At 38.1% G+C, this 25,851-nt stretch overlaps 2 protein-coding genes across 3 annotated transcripts in view; both read left to right on the forward strand.

Moving 5' to 3' along the window:
* Positions 1–25,851, forward strand: part of LOC142336036 (uncharacterized) — a 421,548-nt gene that overhangs the window by 34,648 nt on the left and 361,049 nt on the right. Inside the window, exons 2-9 of one of the 2 annotated variants that reach the window (XM_075384527.1) lie at positions 17,657–17,975; positions 18,182–18,250; positions 18,799–18,934; positions 19,978–20,120; positions 20,311–20,460; positions 20,823–21,106; positions 23,238–23,326; positions 25,061–25,188. The exons of the other annotated variant lie outside the window; for it this stretch is intronic. Coding sequence (XP_075240642.1) covers positions 17,751–17,975; positions 18,182–18,250; positions 18,799–18,934; positions 19,978–20,120; positions 20,311–20,460; positions 20,823–21,106; positions 23,238–23,326; positions 25,061–25,188 — 1,224 coding nt within the window. The 5' untranslated portion in view covers positions 17,657–17,750. The remainder of the gene's footprint in view (positions 1–17,656; positions 17,976–18,181; positions 18,251–18,798; positions 18,935–19,977; positions 20,121–20,310; positions 20,461–20,822; positions 21,107–23,237; positions 23,327–25,060; positions 25,189–25,851) is intronic. 2 annotated transcript variants of the gene reach the window in all.
* On the forward strand, positions 10,940–13,706 carry LOC142336033 (NADPH-dependent diflavin oxidoreductase 1-like). Its single transcript, XM_075384516.1, has one exon. It carries the CDS (start codon positions 11,850–11,852, stop codon positions 13,563–13,565), a length of 1,716 nt encoding a protein of 571 aa, XP_075240631.1. The 5' UTR covers positions 10,940–11,849; the 3' UTR covers positions 13,566–13,706.

The raw sequence follows: 25,851 nt of genomic DNA on the forward strand, positions 1-25,851 counted from the left end.
AGTAGTAATAGTAGTAGTAGTAGTAGTATTAGTAGTAGTATTACTGGTAGTAGTAGTAGTAGTAGTAGTAGTAGTAGTAGTAGTAGTAGTAGTAGTAGTAGAAGTAGTAGTAGTAGTGATAGTAGTAGTAGTAGTAGTAGTAGTAGTAGTAGTAGTAGTAGTAGTAGTAGTAGTAGTAGTAGTAGTAGTAGTAGTGGTAGTAGTGTTAGTAGTAGTAATAGCAGTAGTAGTAGTAGTAGTAGTAGTAGTAGTAGTAGTAGTAGTAGTAGTAGTAGTTGTAGTAGTAGTAGTAGTAGTAGTAGTAGTAGTAGTAGTAGTAGTAGTAGTAGTAGTAGTAGTAGTAGTAGTAGTAGTAGTAGTAGTAGTAGTAGTAGTAGTAGTAGTAGTAGTAGTAGTAGTACGTATTTGCTACGTCAAGTTCGCGGCTCGGAGGAGAGCCAATCTAGCTGTTGTTGTCTGCTACGCACCTACGAATGAAGCTAGTCTCCAAGAGAAGGATTTGTTTTGGAGTCAACTTTCAGACCTAGTTTCCAGCTTCAAACATAGGGAGCGTATTTGTGTCATCGGTGACCTCAATGCAGAGCCTGGACACCAGTTGAATGACACCATGAGCTGCAGAGGCCCGTTTGGAATGGGTGAAGAAAATGAAAACTCGGAAAAGTTGTTATCATTTTGCACTTCACACAAATTGCTCGTAGGTGGTACATGGTTCCGGGATCGACAAGTGCATCGGTACACCTAAAACCCTCCCGATCTGAGTTGTCGAAAAAAGATGCTGGATCACATTCTGTTTGCAGAGAGATACAGAGGATGTCTGACGAATGTGAGGACCAGAAGAGGGAAAACCACAATTACCGATCATGAAATGGTCATTGCGGAAGTATCCATGAAACTTTTGTCTAAAAAGTCATGTTTCACGCCCAGAATCAGTTCTGCAAAGCTGCAAGATGAAACAACGCGTGACTTATTCACGCAGGAGGTCAAGTTACATCTGGATAAGAGCGGCGATTTCGAGAATACAGAGCAGTCTTGGGACAATTTTCGAAAAGCCCTGAACCAAGCAGCAGTGAAATGCCTCCTTCCGGACAAGCGAGTGAACAAACCTTGGATTTCTCCAGATTCTCTGGAACTTATCCGGAAACGAGCTGATCTGCAGTTGAAGAAACACAGCAGCGCGGTGGCGTTGTTAGAGTTCACAAACTGCTGTAAGGAAGTCAGAAAAGCTCTACGTGCAGACAAACGGGCATGGCTTGAACGCAAAGGCCAAGAAGTGCAGAGCTTTGCGGACAGAGGCAACTTAAAGGAGGTTTTTGGGGCATCACAGCAGATTTGCCGAAACTGGAGTCCCCAGTTGACCAAATTAGTTTCAAGCACTGGCGTCAACTTACGGACGAAATAGGAACGACTTGAACGCTGGACGGAACATTTTAGTCAACTCCTGAATCCCTCAACATCCAGTTGCAGTACGAGATTGGATCCCGAAGAAGCAGCTGAAAGCTTGTCGATTGACCTGAGCCCAATTCGATTTGAAGAAGTGCTTGAAGCTGTCCGCAGGTTGAAGAATGGCAAGGCAAGTGGACCCGATAACATTTCCTGTGAGATGTTGAAAGCACACAAGGGTATTGTTGAGTGGCTCTGGGACATCATAGATAAGTGTTGGTTGACGGAAGTTCTGCCCGATGACTGGAAGGTAGCAGAAATTGTCCCGTTATACAAGAGTAAAGGAAAGAGGTCAGAGTGTTCGAACCACCGAGGGATCTCTCTATTGTCAGTACCAGGCAAAGTGTTCGCTTCCGTTATTCTCAATCGATGCAAAGATTCAGTGGATCGCGTCTTAAGGGAAGAGCAGTGCGGCTTCAGAAAAAGCAGAGGATGCGCCGATCAACTCTTTGCCCTGCGTCAAATAATAGAGAAATCAATGGCGTTTCAATTGGATATTAGCTTTTGTTTCATAGACTTTCGAGCGGCATTCGATTCTGTCGATCGTGAGCAGATGTACCAGATAATGAAACACTATGGTCTTCCGCAAAAAGTGATAAACATCATAAGAAACAGATATGATGGATTCAAATGTAGAGTCAAAGCCGAAGGTGAGAAAGGACGCTTATTTGATGTCAGAACGGGCGTTAGGCAGGGTGATGTGTGGTCCCCAATCCTATTCGGCCTTGTCATCAACTACATTTTGGCTAACTCGGTGCATGGAGGATTAGACATTGGGAGATTGGTGGCTGACTTAGATTTTGCTGATGATGTTGCTCTCGTGGGGGTCTCAGACAGTGAGGTGCAAGAAAACCTACATCGAATCGAGGCCCTTGCGGAAGCCGCTGGTCTGAAGATTAATGTGGCCAAAACAAAGAATATGGGCGTAAAATGCGACAGCCCAAATGTTGTTGCGGTGCCTAGTATACAACAGAACGTGGAGATACTCACTGGAACACATAAAGTCAAACTAGGACTCCTGGCAGAGACATCTAGCCAGTCACGACTAACCATCAGCACGGAGGTGCTGCTGGGAACGAAAAAGAAAGCGGGCTGGTTCGAAACACAAGATGGCCGGAAGCTAAGATTGAAAAGCTTAGCGGTGGCTAAGCCAGCGTTGGTAGCTTCACAACAACAATCTGCGGTAGCAGATTCAGAGTCGCTAGAAAATGAGAGTCGGTCAGTGGTGGCTGACCAAGAGTCTTTAGGATGTCAGAATTGTCAGCGGCAATTCAGTACAGTTACCGGACGCAAAGTGCACCAAACGAGATTCTGCAAAGCCGGTTTGTCAAAGAATGTCGTCGACAAGTCAAAGTTCGAGCAACTAGAGGCGAGCCTTACCTGTGACAAGTGTGAAAGAAAGTTCAAAACAGTCAATGGCCGAAAAGTTCACCAATCGAGATACTGTGGCAAAACTAAAGCAGTTGCCACACGCGTGTTTTCCTGCAAAGTACAAGATGTTCTCGGAAACGAGTTTGAAAACATAGAAGCGTTCAAGTATCTCGGATCATATGTCAGCCTCAAGCATGGAGACATGCAGGAAGTCAATTGCAAACTTGCAGAAGGTAGACAACGGTTTGCTAACTTCCAAAATCTCTGGAAGAGCAAGCAGCTCAACGTGCACCTCAAGTGCAATTTGTACAAAGCACTCGTTTTATCAGCCGTGCTGTACAGCTCAGAGACTTGGACTCTTTCGAAATTAATGGAGAGAAAACTTGAGAGTTTCCACTGTGGTTCTCTTCGGAGAATTCTACGTGTGTCATATCTGGAGAAAGCAACGAACGAAGAAATTATGTCAAGATCACGAATGCCCCAACTATCCACGATGATCATGCTCAAACGGATAAAATTGTACGGACACATCCAGAGAATGGAACCAGGAAGATTAGCCCGCAGTGCCTTCGATTGGGACCCGCCCGATCAATACGTCCATGCTAGACGCGCTCCTGGGGGGCAACGGAAAACGTGGATGAGTCAAATTGAAGGAGACTGTGTACGAAACAAAGTATCGTTCACCAGATTGCAGGAGAAAGCAGCAACCGGGTCAAAGAATGCCTTCAACAATTTCGTCGTACAGCACTTCACAGAATAACCAAACAAATAACTCTTCTTGTTTTGTTTGTATTTGTTGCCAACCGTGCCTTTATTTCATATTTGGAATTAAAGTGTTGAAACAGTAGTAGTAGTAGTAGTAGTAGTAGTACTAGTAGTAGTAGTAGTAGTAGTAGTAGTAGTAGTAGTAGTAGTAGTAGTAGTAGTAGTAGTAGTAGTAGTAGTAGTAGTAGTAGTAGTAGTAGTAGTAGTAGTAGTAGTAGTAGTAGTAGTAGTAGTAGTAGTAGTAGTAGTAGTAGTAGTAGTAGCAGCAGTAGTAGTAGTAGTAGTAGTAGTAGTAGTAGTAGTAGTAGTAGTAGTAGTAGTAGTAGTAGTAGTAGTAGTAGTAGTAGTAGTAGTAGTAGTAGTAGTAGTAGTAGTAGTAGTAGTAGTAGTAGTAGTAGCTGTAGTACTAGTAGTAGTAGCAGTAGTAACAATATTAGTAGTTGGGAGGACTTCTGGAACACATCCATTCATTGGTCAGCTGGATGAATAGCCCCGACTGTGCACTACAGGTAAGACATAAGCAGCAAACTCTCGGAATGCATAGGCCGTTCTCTAAGGACTTTCTTCGAAGGAACTATGAGTATTATTAGGTAATCCGTTCTTTTACTTATTTTTCAATTCTGTTGTTAAAATGAAGATGATGTCCAAGGTTACTGTTCCTGCTCAAAAGTTTTCATCGATTTTTTGAAGTCTAGTTTTGGCAACAACATCTTTCAAGTTATATCAAAACTGACGTATCAGTTTTATTTTAGCTAAATCGCCAAAGTGATAGAACGGAACGGATATTTTAGCGGACCAAAATAAAGGATTGTCAATAACAGTCATTCTTACCATACATCGATAAAACCTTTACTAATATTAGCTCTCCGATTATTTATTTGCAGAAGTCTTCAATGCGTTCTCATCTACAGACAAAATTTTTTTATTTGCAGACAATAAGACACGCTGTGCATAATTGGGCAAAAAACTCTTCATAAATTTATTTCATGAGTATAAATACAGTATTCCAAAACTGATAATCAGGCACGCATGAAAAGGAACTTTGATTGATTACTGTTTTTCTACTAATAAAAAACTACCACTTGGAAATTTTTCTTACCTTCTTGCGACATCAACATAATCTAATAATTCTATTACAAAATACAAGACTAGTTTATTGGACCACGTACAAAAAAATTTGTCAATGAAAATTTTTAGAAAGACCTAGATCTAACAGATTTGAGAACAGCTTTTCAACAAAAAAAATGTAGTGAGATGTTTGCAGAGTTCATTAGAACTTTACAATACCACTCGCCAAACTTCCATCTAACAAAGATGAATTTTTTTTCTAATGACGATATGACTCTTTCTAATAAACTAAGCAGATAAAAGAAATTGAGAGGTTGAGAAACGTCTAAGTTTCAGTGCATATTTCAGTGCACATTTAAATTTGACATCGACTATACTTTAGTGCACATTGAAACAAAGCCCTAATTCAATTCTGTTGTTTAATTTTTTTCGCAGCCTTGTAAATAAAGAACCTGATGAAGCACAATTCAACATTCCAACAAATTTGAAAAAAATGATTCCTTTAGGAGATGTGGAATTTTATTGAGAAAATAATTGGAAAGAGAGAGAGAGATTGCTAACCAAGTATCACTGGAATCGATGACAATGGCCAGAAAACTAAAGACAAAAAATTGATCTGTAACGCTTTCAACAAAATTTTCAGCTATATACATCTATTGAGGACAGGTTGTACAAATTAACTTCAAAAAACATAGCAAATTTTAGTAAAAGGTTAACTTTGGACCTTTTCTTTTGAGTGACCTTTTCTTTAAAAGATATTTACAACCTAGACAAAAACAAACCACCGAGCCCAAAATAGATTATTCCATGGGCATTAAAATCTGGAAAAAACGCTATTGGAACACAACTTCAGATTTCATACACAACAATTGTGTTCGGGAGAATTTTTTACCAATGTTTTCAAAGGTTGCGCAGATCACACCATTTCCAAAAAAGAGCTGTATTGACTAATTGCTTTTCTATTACCGTAACAAAATTCTTTGCAAGGATTTTTGAAAGACGTTACTCAATCAGTGTGTAGAAAAGCTTTCAAAAAATACTTTTTGAACGGAAAGAGATTCTCTTTCCAGTCTAAAAAGTCTACAGCTAGTGCTGTGCCTTACCTAATTGAAAAAAGTAAACAGCACAATGTTTACGAAAGTGCTGCTGTACTCAAGAAAAGCTGAGTTTTTTGAGGAAAGCTTGAAAAAAAACTTTTCGAAGAGAAAGAGATTCAGCTTCCAGTCTAAAAAGTCTTCAGCTAGTTCTGTGCCTTACTTAATTGAAAAAGTAAACAGGATAATGTTTTCGAAACAGCTGCTTTACTCTTGGAACCTTTGAAAGCTCAGTTCTAAACCGCAGTTTTAAGCATCTCAAGGAACTATCTTAAAATTAAAGCGAGAAGTTTCATTTATACAATATTTAGCCTATTTAGAACTCATATTTTACAGCTGTTATCAAATTTTTAAAAACAATCCTTTTCAGGATTTTTCGGATTTGGGCCAGGTTGTTTTATTTCTTGGGTAAATCCGAATTTGCCCTAACCCTAAGTATCCCTCTTGAGGAGGATTTTCAAATTTCGTTTTGTCATGCACAGAATTTTCTACTAATGTTTTAGCGTGAGTTCCCCTCACCTATATCCATCGCATGTGATTTTTCCCGGCTTCAACTTTCTGATGTGCTTAGCTTCGATAATCATGAGTTTCTCTGCTGTAGTAATAGAAGTAGTAAAGAAGGCTCTGGAAATCATCCACGGCTGGTCCACACCCTTCTTCGTCAGTTAGATGAGCTTTTAGTGGATGTTAGATTTCGTACATAAGCAGCAAAGTCAACCCAAATTCCAGATACGCCCGAAACGAACATAAGAAACGCCTGGGACAAGGGTCACCTGAAAGTCCGCAGTGAATTCGTGATTTGACACGACACCTTGAACAACTCCATCACCACTCAAAAACCAAAAAACGACAACAGGCCGTGTGATGCAGAGAAGTTGTGTGCCTTCTTACAACGTCATTCGGATAGAATCAAGGCGATAGTTTACTGTCAAAGGTATGGCGCAAAAAAACATTTTAAAACCGCTGTTAAAATCGGGAATTTTAGTGATCCAGTCGACCAAGCATTTAGTGTCCAGACAGAAGCAAAAAAACACCAACATCATAAGCAGATACATCCAACTACATCAGGACCCCAACAATGAGCTTAAATCACTGGGGTTAGTGTTGAAATATCAATCTAATCTACAGAAACTGCCGAAAAAGAACAGGGGGAAAAGGAAACTGTGCAAAACTCAACGGGAGGCAAAGAAAAAGCGAATGCTCAGTGGTAATTGAAAGCATCTCTTGTTGTTCGCTCACCGGAGGTCTTTCACAAAACTTCAGCTATGCTTAGACTGCCAAGATGTTGGTTGAGAAAATTTTGCAAAAAAAAAGGACCGATGGAAACCATAAGGACCGTTGGACTGTGAAAGCAATGTGTTTAAATATGAAACTAGCAGATACAGAATAAACTTTCTTGAAAATTGCCTTAGCACAGACGTAATACCAAATATTTTGAAATTTCGTGTTCCGAAAACAGATTGTTTTTTTGGATCAAGCGGTGCATAGTTTTCAACTAAAATTGATATGGTCTGAAATTTCAACAGCAGCTGACAAACATCATAAATGTGACCAAAAGCGAGCTGATAGTCGAAAAGTTCTCCTTAAGAATTTAGATAACAACCCATTGCCCTCCGTAATTTTTGGTTTTGCGCAAACGAGTTCGAAACCATGTAGTTATTTCTGAACAAAGAGTGCAGGGAAAACTTGCCAAACTTTCGGAAAGGCAAGACAAGCCGCTAACAGCATCTAATGAGAAGACTGTAGCGGTTCTAGATAATATCATTTTGCCGGGATTCGTCAGGGACTTGCTCGCTTTTGGTCCAAAGCATCCAATAAGGGATAAGTTTAGAGAGTTGCAATTCTTGTTGGACATAGACAGTTTTATAAGAAATCTGCGTGAGATTTATGTACAAGGTGAAAAACCGTTCGGAATTGAAGCAGCAGCAAAATGGTACACAAAAATCATCAGAGAAACACCTTTTGATAGAGCCTTAGCAAAAGTGCAAAAATATTTGCGTGACAACGACCTGATTGCTGTTCCTTTTGATAAAGGTGTAAGGTTATGTGTTATAAAAAAGTTCACGTACGCAGAAACACTGGAAAAAGTTTTAGATTGCGAACAGTTCAGAAAACTTGAAAAGACTTGTGATAATACCGTAATGAAAAATGGAAAAAAAAACTAAACAAAGAACTTTTGGATATGAGGAAAAAAGGGAAGATACCGGTTAAGGTATACGAAGCTTTAAGGTCCACTGGAGCGCAACCGGCAAGGTTAAATGTATTAGCTAAAGTACACAAAAAATCCCCTCTGAGACCGGTTCGCTCTATCCCGGGAGGTTGTTGCTATAAACTTAACAAGTTTCTAACATCTTTTTTTCCAAAATATTGAAGGAGCAAACATAGAAACTATCACCAATAACGCACGAAAGACTCTGGAGCAAATAAAACATGAAAAAGACGAACAAATCCTATCATTAGATGTAAAAAGTTTATACACCAACGTTCCCGTAAAGAAGGCCATTAACATTGCCCTGCGATCGCTTTATGCTAGGGAAGAAAAACAAGACATACCTAGAACAACAAGGAAACGTCTGCTTGAATTGGCAGTCACCAACGTCCCTTTCTAATGCAATGAAAGTTGGTACTGTCAGAAAGATGGGCTGGCATTGGGTGCGTCCTAAGCTGTGATTTTGGCAAACCTTTGGATGAAATCTTGGGAGCCACAACTAAAATTACAGACACCTAAATCCAACACAAAATCTAGCACTTGTCGCAATTGCGAACACCGTGTGACAACACGTTCCAGGGGTGTTTAGTGTGAAGATTGTAATAGATGGTTCTACGCAAAATGTCAGCAAATCAGTAACACAGAATATGATAGCATGGAAAGCCAGTTCTGGATATGCTCTTTTTGTCGTAAAAATGATCAGACTGACATTAACCATTTGTTTGAAACTAAATTTTTTCTATGATATGTCGACGATATTGTGAGAAAAGTTGGAGGTGACACAAAAGAGATGTTAGATGCGGTCAATAACCTCCATCCAAATCTCCAATTTACATTAGAAACAACAAATGATAAAAACAGTTTGCAACTTCTGGTTATTTCAATTAACGTACAACCGGAGGGGAACGTTTTTTGCACATGGTATCAAAAACCATCAGATACTTGAACAATTTTGAACTATCGTAGCTGTGCACCCCTACAGCATAAGAAAAGCATAATACAGGGAACAATACACCGCCTGTGTCGAGCCACCAGCAATTTGAAAGCGTTCCATGAAGCATTGACAAAAAATGAAGAAATTTGGGAAGATAATCAATATCCTAGAAATTGGGTAGGGAATATTGTCAAGGATACAATTAACCAGCTGCGAATGAAAGAACAAAGAAAGGGACATAGATTTAACGCGGGTGTAGCCGTGAAACAACAGGAGAATACTGAGAAGCAACAATTTGTATTACAGTACAGAGGTAGCATCTCTAATGAATTTGTAAAGAAGTTGAACAAAATTCTTCCAGTACAGACCATTTTCACCACTCGGAAACTTAAGAGCTGTTTACCTAGCCTCAAGTCTAGCTTTGATAAGGATCTCAAATCCCCCGTGGTTTACGAACTCACTTGTAATGGACGCAAATCCATCTATGTAGGGCAGACATGCCGACATATTACCACAAGGGTTGCCGAGCATGCCAAGGCGGATTAACCGTTGGGAGTACATGCAATCGAGGGCAACGGTGATAAAACAGCTTTCCAGTGGAAGATAATAGACCAATGCATCAACCAATCTAAGTTAAGGACACTAGAGGCGCTCTATATAAGAACACTGAAACTAGCCATCAACACGAGCGACGAACACTGAACACGATAATTGACACTGAAAGCTTAGTTTGGAGATGAAAATCCAACTTGAAAGACACGTTACGAAACGCAAATTTCATTTTTACAATTGAACAAAACCAAAGTAAGTTTAAAGCAGTATATGTAGGTTTTTTAATTAAAAAAACATGTCGATATGCATCTGCTACATCAAATCGAAAATGTATTTTTACTCAGATGTAAATATTTTGTGATACGATTTTAGATATGTAAAAATTCGTTTTAAATTTCTTTGAATGATTGATTTTAGTGATTTGCATTTAATTTTCTGGCTTTTCATTTTATCATTTTGTATTGTTTATAACCTGACGATGAACTCAGAGTTCGAAAACGTTCGTAACAAAGTTTTAAATTGACAATCTTCATAAGCAGCAAACTCTCCAGGTACAAGGGTCGTTCTCCATAAATCCTGAGGAATTGTGTGTAGATATTTGCTATCCTCTCTTTTTTTTCATTTGCTCCTTAGATCGGTTGTTCTACAAAAAGTGAGACACCCATCCCGAATTTTGCATTCATTGTAATTCGTGGAGCCACTACATTCAAAAAGAAGTTGACCTACCTGTGAAGCCTTCTTTTGGTGTTCTGATATCCTAGTTGTAACATGCCGGCTTGTCTGCCCAAAATAGATGGATCCACATCCATGACATTTTATCATAAACCACGTGAGAGTTCAGGTCTCTATCGAAAGATTATAGGGTTTGGAGGCATGATCTTTTCGCGTTATGAATACCACTTGCAATTCGCATAGTTGCTTCAATTCTCTTGCAAAGTTTTGAGCAAGGTTGCCTCTATTGTAAAAGAAATTGTTGGTTTATCATGAGTTCTAGTCTTGCTTTTTTAGTGCTCTTTTGGTGTTGTTTTCAATTGTTCTTTACTGCCAATTATCTTTTCTGAAGGGTACGGTATTATTTGCAAATTTGAAAATGAAAGCTTTCCATTAAAATTGAAAAAAAAATAGAAGAGACAGTAAAAACCAGACCGAGAATCAATTCTCTTAAAATGCCGATAAAACAGAATTAGTATTCTTTAAAAAGCAAACTAATGCAGCTAAGCTGTGGTGGAGGAGACAATCGGAAAATATCCCTATTTTCGAAGGCGGGCGTCATCTTGGAATCCCTTAATTTCTGCTTCGAGGAGACTAAAAATGTTTGAATTCAACTGTTTCAAGTGGATATTGTGTCGTACACTAATCAGTAACGGCGAATGGAGCTCTTGCCCGTTGCTTTTTAAGTGATACATACAGACCTGCTCCCCCTTTAGAAATTATTTAACGGTTTTATGGATTCCATTTTCAATCCATCCTTGCGCAGTTTGGCCGGCGTTAGTCCTGTTTTGTTTGAAGTTTGGATGAAATCGAGTCTTTGTATCAATACGTTAGAGCATTCACTCACATGAAATGTGATTTTCAGGTTAACCTTAAAATGCAGTGTAAGTTTTTTGCTCAAGGATATTGCCGATTTGGAGACAATTGCCACTTCGTTCATTCTCAAGGAAACGGTCCAGGACATTCTCCGGGCTCCGTTTTTAGTCGCCCACCCTTCCATGCGAATATGAGCTCAAACGTTTCTGGAAACCCTGCCTTTGGGACCTCATCTGTTTTTGGAGCACAAAACAAGTCAGGTTCAGTTTTTGGAAAGCAGCTTGCTGCCTCAACTGACCGAAATTCCGTTTTTGGTGACAAAATTGCAGTCGGTTCCTCACCTCACTCAGTCTTCGGTAGATTAGATCCTTCCAGTAATGCGACCAGTAATCATAATCAATCAGTATTCTCTAATGTGAGCAAAAGTGCATCAGTATTTGGAGGAGCTGCTACCTCAAAGTTGAACGGAATTGTCACTTCTACTCCAGCGGCGCCATCTCAAGTTGGTATCTCAACGCATCTGAAGCATGATCTTAGTACTCATTCTCCGTCTCGGGCAATAGAAAAAGAATCAACAAAACTGAATGCCTTGGAAGATGAAGCGCTGTCCATTGTCAAGAAAAGCTCAGCGAAGATGTTATTTGGCCAGGTGATCGACGAAGGTGCGCCTGACGTAAGACATCTAACTTTCTCTAAAACTTCAGATTTAGACGAAACTGAGATTGAGTTATTTGAAAACGCTGAGTTTGAGTTTGGATTTATACCGGTGAAAGCACCACCGCGTGATCTTTGTCATTAATTGGTCTGAACGCATTTTTGTACTTCGCTCTTTCATAACTATCAACTCAAGATTACTGTTAACCGACAGGATCGTTCTTCAGAAAAGCTAATGTTGCTACAAATAGCATATGGAAGTGAAACAGGCTGTGCAGAAGATGTTGCTCAAACGTTGCATAGGCGATTGCAATATTATTTAAATCCAGAGAAATCGCAAAATATTTTATGCTCATTAAATGATCTCAATTTTGTTTCACCTTCAGTTTTGGTCATCATATGCTCAACCTGTGGCCAAGGTGATCCTCCAATCAATTCAAAGCTCTTTTGGAAGAAGATAATGGGACGCTCTGTGCCAAGTAATTTTTTCGAGCAAACGTATTTTTCTGTACTTGGGTTAGGCGACTCGGCGTACACGAAGTTCAATTTCGTTGCCAAGAAACTCTTCAGACGAATTCAAATGCTTCGAGGAAAACCGTTATTTGATTTGGTGCTGGCTGACGAGCAACACGAGCATGGATCTGATTTCCAAAGTGAAAAGTTCATGTCCCATTGCCTTCAGCATTTGGCGGTGCTTTTAGAATATGACTTGGGGAAGCCGTTGTTACCTTTGGATTCACCTTTGCCATGTAGAATGGATTTAGAAACAAGCGAGCCCTCAGTTGAAGTTCTTACGACGCAATCTTGGAGACATAATTGCCAGTATCTTGGAAGAATTGAGAGCGTTACCCGTGTTACTACCGAAGATCATTTTCAAAAAACTATCCTCATTAGAATCAGTTTTGATAACTGCAGCTTTTCGGATTCGATGAAACCTGGCGATGTTTTAGCAGTGCAGCCAAAGAACTCTCAATTATCTGTTGACCTTTTCTTTGACTTATTTAGTCATATATCTTCCGAAACAATAATTCGGGTTCCTGCAATTGCTGAATCTGCCTTTAGTGCCGAATTTTTAGTTCGGCGAGTGCTAGACGTGACTTCCATTCCCCGAAGATCGTTTTTTGATCTGTTGTCAAAACTCGCGCAAGATGAAGATGAAAAGGAGAAACTTGAAGAAATTTTTCATGATCAGGAAATGTTTTATTCTTACTGTTGCAGGCCACGAAGATCGATTCTGGAAGTATTCCAAGATTTTCCCAAAACGACCGCAGTGTTACCACTGGACAGGATTATTGAGGTTGTTCCACAAATTAAAGAACGTAACTTTTCGATGGCATCTGTTGTCGCTCAGATTGATGAACAGCGAAGCTTCGTGGAGCTTCTAATAGCAGCTGTGAAGTATCAAACTAAAATAAAGCAGCCCAGAATGGGTTTATGTTCCAACTATTTAGCAGATGCTCGCGAGGGTGAAGATGTTCAGATCGATTTCAGAAAGGGATCCTTCACTTTGCCTCCTGGTACCGGCAGTCCACTAATAATGATTGGACCTGGCACAGGTGTAGCGCCCTTCAGATCTTTCATTCAGTCGCGACAAGGCAAAAATTGTTATCTGTTCTTTGGTTGTCGACACCCGGAAAAAGATTTCTATTTTAAAGAAGAGTGGTCCGAACATTTCAAAGACCTGAAAGTGTTTCCTGCCTTTTCACGATACAATAAGGGAAAGGTATGTTACGTACAACACGAAATTTGCGAACATAAACAACTTCTATGGAATTTGATATCGGCAAATGCTTACATATATCTGGCAGGCAGTTCTAAACAGATGCCAAAAGATGTCAAAGAAGCCGTGATTAAGGTAATTGAAGAAGGTGCAGGTGTGGATAATGAGGAAGCTAAAGCGTATTTCGACAAATTAGAGAAGGCGAGACGGTTTCAGGAAGAGACATGGTGACAAAGTTAATTGTTTCAATCTAATTGAAAAAATTTTAGACGGATTTGAAGGAAAAATTTGTATTATGCAGAATGATTAACATAAGTCAACTTTGAAATCAGTACTTGATCAGATTTTGAATTGAAACTGTTCCTAAAAGTATCGGTCTTCGAAACTCTCATTACATTTTGTATCAAACTTGAATAATAGCTTTGGATCCAATGAAGGCCTGCAATGAGCAGTGGAGCAATCATTTTGTGCTTTTTCCCCACTTTGCAGTACTTATATTTTACGTGCCTCCTCTATATTTTGGACCCATTCGAACTCTTCTTGCGAGATTTTTCGGCGGCTGAACGCAATTGTGCGTTCAGCCGCTGAAATAACTGATTATCAAAAGTGTATCTTTGTTATTCAAAGTAGAAAAGCGCATAACAAAGCTTGTATCATCAGTTAAATGGGACTAGAATCATGTTCTTGGTCTTTGGTTGAAGTAAGAATTCTTCTGATTGTAAAAGCTTGATTTATTTAGCGCAATCAGTATCTTTCATGTCGAGGAAAGCTTTGTTCTAAGTGCTGCTGATCTTATACATTTTTTCTGACGCTTTCAACTTTTCGTCCTCAAAAACAGGATTAGCAAGTAAAGTCTGGAGGGCATTAAGTGGCCGAGGAGCTCTCTTAGAGCATTATATTTGACTAGTCTCCAAGTAGGCGATTCTCCAAAACTGTTGAGAAGACATATAGGTTCTTGGAGTTTGACCCCCTCCCAAGTTTTGGACCCTCCACTTCTTTGATACCTTCCAGCAGCAGCAAAACCCCTTTCATTCACGTGATGTGTGATTTTTTGTTTTCAATAAGAATGATTTTTCCATGATTTTTCCCATTGCTTTAGTTGTTAGGTTTTTTAAACATAAATTTATAACGCTATCCATTATGATAATTAATTCAATCTCCCTGAGTTCAGGAACATCAGGGATGGCTAATTTCTTTTTTTCTGTTGGCCTCAGCCTTTTTCTGGGAAAGCATCTATTATGAGCTTTCATATTTTAAAACAATTAAACTCGGTTATATGCGTTTGCTTATACTGTTCCAAATATTCAAATGTTAAGCATTGTATGTAATTCAGTAATTTATATTATTCCTCGATCTGGAAAAAAAAACAAATCAAATTTTACTTCATTGGTTTGTTGACGGGCAGCTGTAATTTGATGGTCGGCTTTCTTCCAGAATGATTGTAGTGGTCTGTTTTTAAAAAAACAACAACAGCTATATCACAGTTGGGTATATCTCTCCACTAATTGATAGAAATAGTATAATTGACAATAAGAATTGGACCGAAACAAATATTTTGAAGACGCATGGAAAGAACGAAGAAACCACATTTTGTGAACAGAAAATTTGTATAGAGCATTTGCTTAATTTCTGCTTTAAACAGAAATCATACATCACTCCTTCAGATGTGGCGTTTGTCATATTAAGAGTTAGCGGAAATTGTCTGCAAAGCTGTTTCTGGCAGTTAATTTGTAATTTTTTTCATTGGAATAAGTTTTTTTGAGTGAATATAACAATTGTTGGAGAAAATTGAGACATATTAATTTCTTTGCAAAGATGTTTTGGACGTTTGTGTAGTTGTCACAAATATCGCAACGTGATCTCATTATCACAATATTGCTATAAAGGACAGGTCTTCATTGAAAAAAATACTATAATAGATTTTGTATAATCACCGGAGAAAAGGCAAGTTTTCTTTTTACAAAATACTGTTGTACTTTTTCAGAATGGCAACATAAAGCTGCTGAATATGCTGTTTTCTTTTTTCATGAGTCGGCCTTCACATTGCCATTGTTATGATATCACTTTTATAAAAAAATAAATATTAAAGCATACCCGCTAAATTGCCAGAAAATAGCCTGCATTGATTTCCATATCCCCGATTGGGATTAAAACCAGAACCAGCCGATCAAGTGGGACATTACGAGTGAAAGACATAAGAAACTGGTTTTACAAGTTAGGAAAAAAATAAAGCGTTCAAATTGTAGATGCTTTTGGTATCAGCGCGTTGAAACGCAGACTTCCTATCAGAAAGGCAGGAATAGCAGACAGAGAAATGGTTAACTGAGAAAAATCTCGTTTGACTTGAGAGACAAGGGAAACGGCAGCAACTTCAACAAATTTCGGAAAACTTATAAATAAAAACTTGCGGATTTCGGTGTTCATGTCGTCAGAACCATCATTTTAGTGGAAAATTTACCCAAGAACACAACTACAAGCTGAAAATGGGTTTTATGGACCACTCAAACTTAAAAATCACAAATTGCCAAAGAAAGCAATTTAAGTTCTTGAAACTTGTCCTCAAAACCAATGTGTGCTGTTAAAATCTCCAATAACACACGCGTAAGCTTTCTTCAAAAATTGCATGAAAATTGAGATTGCCATGGTCCCCTGGAACTCGAAAACAAAAATCCAATATATATATCCTACAATTATATGTGCAATGGCTGTAACCGAAGTCTATTTGCGATCCATGCAACGGAAAACTCAAGCGTTGTAAGGAATTTGCAAAATGGTTCAATTTTGTCTCAAAAGCATTAGAAAGTGTTCACCTTGAATTTAGATCTTCCCAGAATCTTCAGGACACCAAGCGCCTGGAAGACCACTAAAGCAAGAGTAGGGACTCTAAATCATTTAATGTCCACTAGGTTTTAAATGGTTTTCTTCTTTTGAAAGCACACATCTTACAAAAAAGGACAGCACCACAGCAATCTAAACTAAATGTTTGACTGAAAAAAAAATAGCTCACAATAATAAATGACTAAGAAAACGACGGCTATCAATAAAAGGTACATAAAATAATCATAAATAATAACTACAAAACTTGAAAAGGTCAAAAATTTGCCATTCTTGAATGTCTGATTAATTGAAAAATGAAATTTTAGAAATTTTTTGAAAACTTTGAACCCAATTTTCTTTCTTGAAACGAAAAATTGATAAAATCTCTTTAGCGATCAGTTCAGTTTTTACGAGCTTTTCAGTGATACCTCTGTTTCACCAAAAAATTGGCTCTACAAAAAGTGGGTCTGACAAATTTCCTAAATCCCATTTCTTTGGGGGTTGGAATAATTACAGTGATGCATATATATCGTATGTTTGATTGATAGACACTAGTATATTTTAATTGGATTTCCACAACCATAATTTTGGGTGCAATTACTTGTTTTAAGGTTTAGAAAGTGAAGCAGTTGAAAATTTATGTGAAACTATGCAGAGCAAAGCATTTATATTCCATCGTATGGTATTTTTCCGTCATGCGTATTTTCTTTGGTTTAGATGGCCGATCTTTTTTATGCTCAAATTGTAGGTTAGGTTTTGAGGAAATGCAAAGTGAGCTCTTTGAACCTTCCCACTGGGGCCTGATCTATTTCGTTGCAATTATTTTTTTACCGTTCTTTCTTTTATACAATTAGCTAAAAACCGCTGGAAAAGAAGCGAAAATCCGTCTTCTACGCGGCAACTAAATAGGGCATAAGTGCACTAGTTTTGAGGCAAAGAAAATCACAAAACAAATTGTTCTCAAAGCCTAACTCCTGGTGATTTTAAAAAAAATTCTAAAACCTGTAACCTCTTTAATTCAGTATTAACTTTTCTGCTGCTAGCTGTGTCCATTCCTTATGCTACTTATCGCTTAACGTGGTTAAAATTGAAATAGTTCTTCGCTTTCAGTGGACGATTGCCATTTTATGGCTGAAAATTATTGCAATTGATAAGTAGCATACCAATCCAAAATTCTTTTTATAGCACGTTTGCCGATAAAGATAGCAGGCGTCTTCGTACATTTTTGAAATTTTCTGTTGGAGACTCATAATTTTTGCTAAAAATGTCAAATTCTGAATTGTAAATAGATTTTAACACTTTTTACTCGGCCTTAATTTCACTTCTAGCGACGTTTTGGCTTGATCCATTTATGATTGTTTTTATGGTACTGCCCAATTACTGCAAAATATCCACGTCTCGGGTGTGTTTCTTTCTATATTTGCGGATATGGGGAGCATAAAACGGCCCGCGCTTGAATGAGCTGCAGCGTGCATTGACCTTCTTTACAACTAATGTTGTATTTCAGGTTGTAATGACGTAGAATAAGAAAAGTTCGACTGAAAGAGAGCATCTTACAACAATAGGAAAGATATTTGATTTTTTTTTTTGGATTTCGCAATGGAAGTTGAACCCACAATCCCGAATCCTATGCACAATGAACCTGGGCCCAGCAGAATTTCCCCACTGAAAGTCCAACAAGCGTCCTCTTCGTCCCTATCGCCCACCAAAGCCAGTGCACAGCAGAATCAGCCAGTGTCATCAGAGCAGGGCGAAGTTTCCGACCCCACTGGAGAGATCCACGAGTCCAACACTCCCCAAAAACCCAAGGAAAACTTCTGTGTAGTAAGTAGTATTAAACATTGTCTAAACTAGTAATTAATGGAGCTATCTCTTGACGGTATTTAAAAATATATATTTTACGGAGGGTGGCGTCTATTAGAATTTCCTTGTGATGTTAAAAGTTACGATTTGTGTCTTATTAATTGAGCAATTTTAATTTGAATGAAGTTTTGTTCACCTTGATCTGCCTTATTTCTGATATGTTACAGCCCTGTGACCTACAGCTGAACAATTCTGTGGCTTACAAACAGCACTTGCTCGGTCTCAGACATGCAAAGGTAAGGTATCATTTTAGAAATCGGGTGGCTGTTGGCTAGATGTTTCAATTGACCAAAATCTGAAAAATTTCAATGGCAGATAATTTTCGACAGTTTGCTGCATTAGTTTTATATATAAAGCAACAGCTAAATAAGATAGATGTGTAAATTTTCTGAAACTTCATTTTAAAAACGCCGATTTATTGTTTCCAAATTGCGCAAAAGGCCTGAATTTCGTCATCCTATCTGGAGTCAGATTTTAACTGTTACAGAGATATGCAAGGCATAAATCTGCTTATTTGTTGTTTACGAATAGTTAAACGAAGTGATAGGATGAGTATAATCAGTCAAATATATCCGTTTGTGCCCCCCCCCCCCCCCCGAAGTACGTCATTCACCCCTCTTACAGAGCACGTGCCATCACGTATACCATCTTTGGCACGTAATTATGGCACGTGTTGCTGTGGGGTCAAATAATAAGCACCCACTAAGCTGAGGTGGCACAGACGGAAATTATCCCGATTACCTTGTAGGCTTCAAATTAAAAAAAAAAAGATTTTGTGTTGCAGCGTGTGGAGGAATTGGGAGGGGAGGGGGCTGATTCATCAGCTGGGGTAGTTGACCCCATAGACACTGCATTGGGGGAGCTGCAGAGTGCACGCCTAGTTGTCATGCTCCAGAGAGAGAAACACGAACCCATCATTGGTGAGTCATTTCTAATGTCTTATTTCAGTTTTGGAAATGATGCAATTATCAAACTTGGATCCAGACCTTGTTCTTGAGAAAACAGTTTTTCCATCAGTATATGTGAGTTGAGTGAACAATTTAAAGAGTGTTAAAATATGAAATTGACATTGAATTTTTAATGTCGCCCAAAGAGAAGGGGGCATTTATTCATCAGTTAGTTCTGTCTTACCCAATGATAGGGTAGTAAGCGAAATTGCTTAAGACTTGACGGAGGTGATGCAAAAAGAGAAAGTCACTGAACTTTGTCCTACTGTCGACTACTCTAAGGTATGTACAGCTGGCGATGTGAAGTTGTACGATTCGAATCAATGCATCAACTGTCCTATTAATCAAACAGTGTGCACTTGTAACAATTGTACCATATATGAACCCAACAAAGGTATACACGGGAGTGCAAGCCAAAACTGATTGTCTGGTGAAAGGCGCTTGGTGGAATTCAGGAACAAGACTCAATCAATTATTTTTTTATGTGGGTTCTTTTTGCGACATTGGTGACAGAGACTTCATGCAGTGAAAACAAAGAAAAAATTCAAAAATGACATCTGAAGTTTAAACTTTTCATAAGCAAGTACAAGATATCCGTCATTCTCCGGCGCTAAGCATCTATATGTAATTACCCGTATTTTGGAAGTATCCGAATTAATCTATAGAATTATCACTGACGTACAACAAAATCTGATCACCTCCCGGCAATAATTGAAAAAAAAATCAGCTACCAATTTTTGTACTTGTTTATACATGCGGTTATGAGAGTATAAACGTAGCGGTTATATATCAAAGGGCTGGAAATTGTTATAAAAGGAACAATCTAAGGTGCAAACTATAAACGATGTGGTTACTGACGGAGTTTTTCGGGTCTAACTTTTAATTGATTTCTTATAAACCATTTTAAGCTTACATTTGTTTCCGCAATGTCGAGGCTTGAGATTTTTGAATAGTAGTTGAATTGTTGGAATTCAATGTCCTATGATATGAAATGAAATATATCTTTGACTATTTAGGCCTAGACTGTCTAACTGAGCGTGTATGCACTCTGAGGTCTAGTGATGACCCTTCATATTATTGTGAGCTGTGCGATGCAGAATTTGAGATGAGAGACGCTCTTTTTCATGTTACCGGAACACAACACAGATTTCTCTTCCTGGTAGGTGAACATGTGCATACAACGAATATCCGGACAACGAATAATGGTTCCGACGGGGGTGTAATATATATTATTATTATTGCCCAGTTATATTTTGAACTGTTCTTTCTCTACCCCCACCCCCACAGATTTGAAGGGGCAGAATCTGCATGAAGCAAATCAAAGTCATTACTCAAATGTTGATTTTCAGAAAGCGACCAGAGCTAGTTTGATCTCTGACCTGATTGACAACAATGGCGATCTGATCTCTTCAGAGTCCTCGATTGTGCTCAGAGCAAAATTGAGTGCAGCCAGTGCAAAACTGGAGTCGGAAATTGGCAGAGGTTCGCCGAAAATCCAGGTGCTCAAATTATAATTATAAATACATAGTAGCTTGAATAACTGTCTGTGTCATTTCGACAGATTTTGAACCAATATTTACTTGTAACATTTGATCAACTTATGCCAGTGTTATGATTTCTGGCCTTGCGTACTCTTTCAGTTTATACGAGACCTTGTTGAGTACCATGCTCGTAAAATATTAGCTCAGTCAAGTAATATGCATAGTATTAGTCCTCCAATGTAGTATAAAAAATATTCGCTATTTTGAAATAATATGTTTGTAATGGTTGGTCCAAACTTATATTTTTATGGGCGCAAAAATACTTATTATAGTTTGTTCACACAGTGTTATTGATATAAAATCTTTCCAATGCATTTCAGAGAGTAGCATCTACCACCCTGAGCAATAGATGGTCAGCTCAGAAGAACCATCCCCGCGTGGCAACAGTGGCTCCTAGCAGCCGGTCAATCCACCATAACCCTGTCATCAACCGCTTCTCAGAAGAGGAACAATCCCATTTCAGGAGACGAGGGGGTCGCCCCAACATGTACGATGAAAGGGAGGGGAGGGTCTCTGCAATGGGTGGTGTGGGTGTGGGAATGAGGACTATGGCACCCCCTCAGTTAGGGTATCATGGATTCAACAGAGATGGAGTAGACGACAGGTTAGGGAATGTATGCGAGCATTTCGGACTACTCCCATCAGCTTGCTATCACAGTGAAGAGATGAAGCAATTTAGCTGTAGTAGCTTCTTTGCAACCTCAATTCACCAAGGACATGATTTTGATGTTTCCTACCTGAGACGTAGTTCTAATTCAAATAAAGGTCTTAAAAGCCTAAACATGTGCCCTTTATGGAGATTGGCCATGTGTTATATGATTATCCAATCAAAATTTTTTGCTCTCAAGGTTTTTAATTGCTCTCAAACGAAGTTTGCAGCAGTTATTTTAGTCCTGTCGGTCTTTTTTATGCGATTTTTCGCTTGACCAATTTTTTGTCTGACGCTTTTGACTTTTCGTCCTCAAAAACGGGATAAACAGGTAGCGCCCGGCGGGCATTAAGTGCTCTTAGAGCCTTTTAGCTCTGTTTCAGCTCAAACTGTTTTGGAGGCTTATACTTATGGTGTGAAGGGTGGTTCTTAGAGGTTGAAGACACCCCCACTGTTAACCCCCACCACGCTGTTGCCCCCTCCCTCCCCATCAGCACACTGGTGAACCGTGGCTACTGACGAACAACCAATCGCTAAAAACACGCAATTGTTTACTAATTTTCACAATTTTTTCAAGCTTTTTGAAAATTTTTGTAATTTTTTGAGTTTTTCAGCCCTAGGTGTCAAGAAAACTCCTCTAAGGTACGGTTTCAACGTTGTAATGTAATGGTTTCAACATTTTACCATCAAGAGTTATAGCATTTTTTGACATAACGTGAAGTTTTTTTTCAATTTTTTGACATCTAATTTTCATTATTCACGTCTTTCCAGACGCAGGGGCCAGAAAACGTCCTTAAGGTTTTGATAATAAGTTACTGAAAAAATATTATTTGCTATGGAATAGCTTTCAATTTTTTAATATGACAAACTTAGCATTTTTTATATAAAACTTTCATTTCAAGTTTTTTGAAAATTTTTCAGTTTTTAGGTTTCTCCAGCCTAGGAACCTCTAGGGTTAGACAAAAGGTAACTGTATAGTTTCTGATTGTAAGGGATTGTTTTTAAAGATTTCAACACCACGAAATTTAGCATTTTACAACACTTGCAATTTTTTCTATTTTTTTGGCATTTATTGTCATTTCAGGCTTTTCAGCCTAACGGAAAATTTTCGATAAGGTTGGATAATAAGTTACTAGAATATGTTTTTTGACCATGGATTAGTTTTCAACTTTTATTATTTTTTTTCTTATCATTTTTCTTTTCATTTTTTTGGTTTCTCCAGCCTCAAGAGCCACATAACGTCCTCAATAGTTTGAATATCGGTTAGTGCATGGCTACTAGATGTCATGGAATGTTTTTCAAGATTTTAATATATGAAATTTTTTAAGTGTTTGCAAATTTTTTCAACTTTTTGAATCTTTTTGAATTTTTTATTATTTTTTCTGGCACCGGGGTCTTGGGGACCTCCTCCTAGGCTTGATGATAAGCTGTCGCATAGTTTCTAGAGTTAATGGAATATTTATCAATTATTTAATGACTACAGGTTAAGCAATTTTTTGATAAAATTTATTTTTAAATTTTCGGAAAATTATGGATCTTTTTGAGTCATTGAAACTATTTAATGCTTGAAAAAGGGATGCCATATAGTCTCTTGAGACAATGAAATGGTTTTGAAGATTTTAATTGAGTTTAGGGATCATTACTGGCCCACAAAGCTTTTAAAGTCTTGCAGATGGGTGACTTGACATAACTCCAGAGACAAAAAATAGTTTTGAACATTTTCACTACGAAATATGGAAACTTTTTTAATTTTGCAAATTTTTAAAATATCAGTTTTTATTTGATTTATTTACTAACAAGTCTAGAAAACTAAAAGTTGCAGAGTCGAAGCAAGCTAAAGCTAGCCTCACCAAACCGTGGCTAGCTACTGACGAAGCCAGCCGGTCGTTTGAGAGCAATTCACCCGACGCTAGTCGGTTATGTTAATTTTTACAAGGTTTTGATTCTACTTGTTTTCAAGGTTTCAATTAATTTTAATATTTTCTATTACAAAACAGCGTTGGGAGTATCAATCAAGCATTGTAAACCATTACTAGAGAATTGCAGATGCGTACAGCATGTGATAAGTAATGGTGGGCGTGTTTAGGTTCCACAGGCGTGTAGGAGGTGGAGGCTACATGGACGTCGACACTCCTCAGGGTGACAGAGATTACACAATGCCCACTGCCAACCCAAGTATGTATGAGATCATCAAACTAAAACAAAGAGGCTCGATAATGGGCGTTAACGCTCTACTTTAGAACCGTTCAAGTTCACAACACCAAAAATCTTATAACGTGACCATATAGATAAAAACCGTCCAGTTTAAGTGCTAAAACAAATTTGCCGAAAACTTCAATTATGAAAGATTGATAGCATATGTTAGCAAGGGTTTTTCAATTACTTGTGAATCAAGTACCATGATGCTATTGATCTTTGCTTGTCATGTGAACCCAATTTTTCTAATGATAAAAAGTAACAAGGCTGACCTGAAGGTCGAGTTCAAAGATATAATTTCAAGAATTCACGAAGCACGTTTTAGAAAAGATCACCAAAAGCACTAAAATAAATAAGTTCCCCAAAAAAATATAAATCCCCAAAAACCATAGAAAATTGATGAAGGGTACGAAAACTAATAAAAAAGTGCTCAACAGGACACTAGCAAACAGCTCAAAACTGCATACAAAAGTCAATGATTTTCTGCAGATGGTCGTAAAAGAAAGAGTTATAGGGTCCAAACTATGACACTGCTTTGAAAATGCCGAACGTGATAAAAATATCACTGGCTTAGCGAAGATTGTATTCTCATCTTTTGCTTTCACTCTTGAATAATGCATGAACAAAACCCACTCTAAATTTTCTGTTTTTGACTTGTATAGCAGATTGAGCTAAACACTTCCCTTTCACGTGCGGCATTTGGCTTCCTCTAAAGTACATCCTCTAAAAATAGAAGTCAGTGATTTAAAAAATAGAGCACCATTACTCCTTCGAGTCGTAATGAGAGTAGAATATTTCTGGGATTCTTTGGACAATTCGAGCTCTTCCTCGGGAGAAGGCACCCTCTGCTCTGAGCTTTAATTGTCTCAGCCTTCCCACAACTGTACTCTGCCATAGAGTTAATTTTTTTTGTGAACTTTTGATTTCCCTTGAAAATATTCAAAATTGCGATGTTTCTACTGAGCAAAAATTTCAATTTTTTTTACACATTCAAAATATTATTCGAGGGTCGGAGAGGACGGGAAAAGGGAGTGTCCGCTCAAGCTCCAGACAGTGGCTTCCCGCCCTGGCTTATGAATCCTACAGATTTCTATATACTAACAACAACATTAAAGCAAAATTTTTTAATTGGCAAAATAAGTGAAAATGTAGAAAGCGCAGTATTAATTGCTTTTATTTTGTTATTAGTATATAGAAATTTTTAAGATTCATGAGCCAGGACAATCGTTTGTGTGATTCGATTTAAATGTGTTATGCCAGTAGCAGACTATTTAAGTTTTAGAACTTCTTTAAGTTGGTTTAAGGTCAAAAGAAATATCAATCTTTCGATAAAAGTTTATTTTTCATAGTTTTTCCAACGACATCGATAATGTCGTCAGCTCATTTGTGTATCTGCTTCTATCTAAATTCATTGGTACGAATGTATATTTTGCAGCGATATTCGGCGGCGTGATTGCTTTTTTCGTGTTATATTCCTTTTTAAAAATATGTTATCAAATTACTCTTGATATAGTTCATTGATATAATTCAAACAGACAGAGTTAAGTTGTCTACTTTCTTATGTTGGTTGGACTATTTGGAGTCTGTCAACGTTTCACTGTTTGCGTTTTATAATGGGACGTCAGTTTTCATTTCATATCGATCAATTGGACGTCAGTAGACTGGCCAAGTTAAATTGTGCTAAGTAAATGTTTAAGAAGGCTTCATTTTAAGGGTTGCTTCCCGGAGAAGAACCGGACAGCAGAATGCCATCCAGATCACGAAGTCCAGCTGGGCCTCCCATGGCAACAAGGGAACCAAAAAGACGTCGAATGATGGGGAGTCGCTTTCCCCGGGAAGAGGTAAAACCTTAAAACCTTATTGCGTAGCTGTAAAGTTGAACAGCCATAACTTTGTGAAATCTAACCGTGTTGGGCTTGAATGAGAACTCTGATTTTGTTATTAGTAGGCTCACAGCGATAGCTGGGGCTATTATTGGACATCTCTTGGTTTTTTACGACTCGAAGAGGAGTATTCGTTTTTTTAAGGTTTTTTTTACCGGAACGACGGCGTTTAGACGGCTTTTTGACCAAAAAGCAGAAGTGAGTAAAATTGCCGTGTGAACAAATTTTTTTCTGAGCGAGAGAAGTTTTTTGATCACGCGCTGCATTCAGTGAATTACTTTGACTTCGAACCGTGGTTTTTTAAACAGAATGGCACATATAGATAACGGTTTCTAGCAGTTTTTTTGTCTAATCGGCCCAGTTTTTGGCTTGTATTTTGTTTTGCAAAAATAATTTTTATTCGACGTCATATTGATATATAGCCGTCGTAAATTGATACCATAGTGCTTTGCAGAACCTAATAATGCGTTTCAGTTTCAAAATTAGCACATTTCTCAATTTTTTAGTTAATTTTGGCTTTTTTCCAATAGTTTCTTCCTTTTTGGATCTTCCAGCCGTCTTTTTTATCAACAATCAACTCATATGGCAACTTCCCATTGATAATTTTATGGGAATATTACT

Source organism: Convolutriloba macropyga, chromosome 3, assembly GCF_964194025.1.
Source record: "Convolutriloba macropyga chromosome 3, txConMacr16.3, whole genome shotgun sequence".
Taxonomy (NCBI): domain Eukaryota; kingdom Metazoa; phylum Xenacoelomorpha; order Acoela; family Convolutidae; genus Convolutriloba; species Convolutriloba macropyga.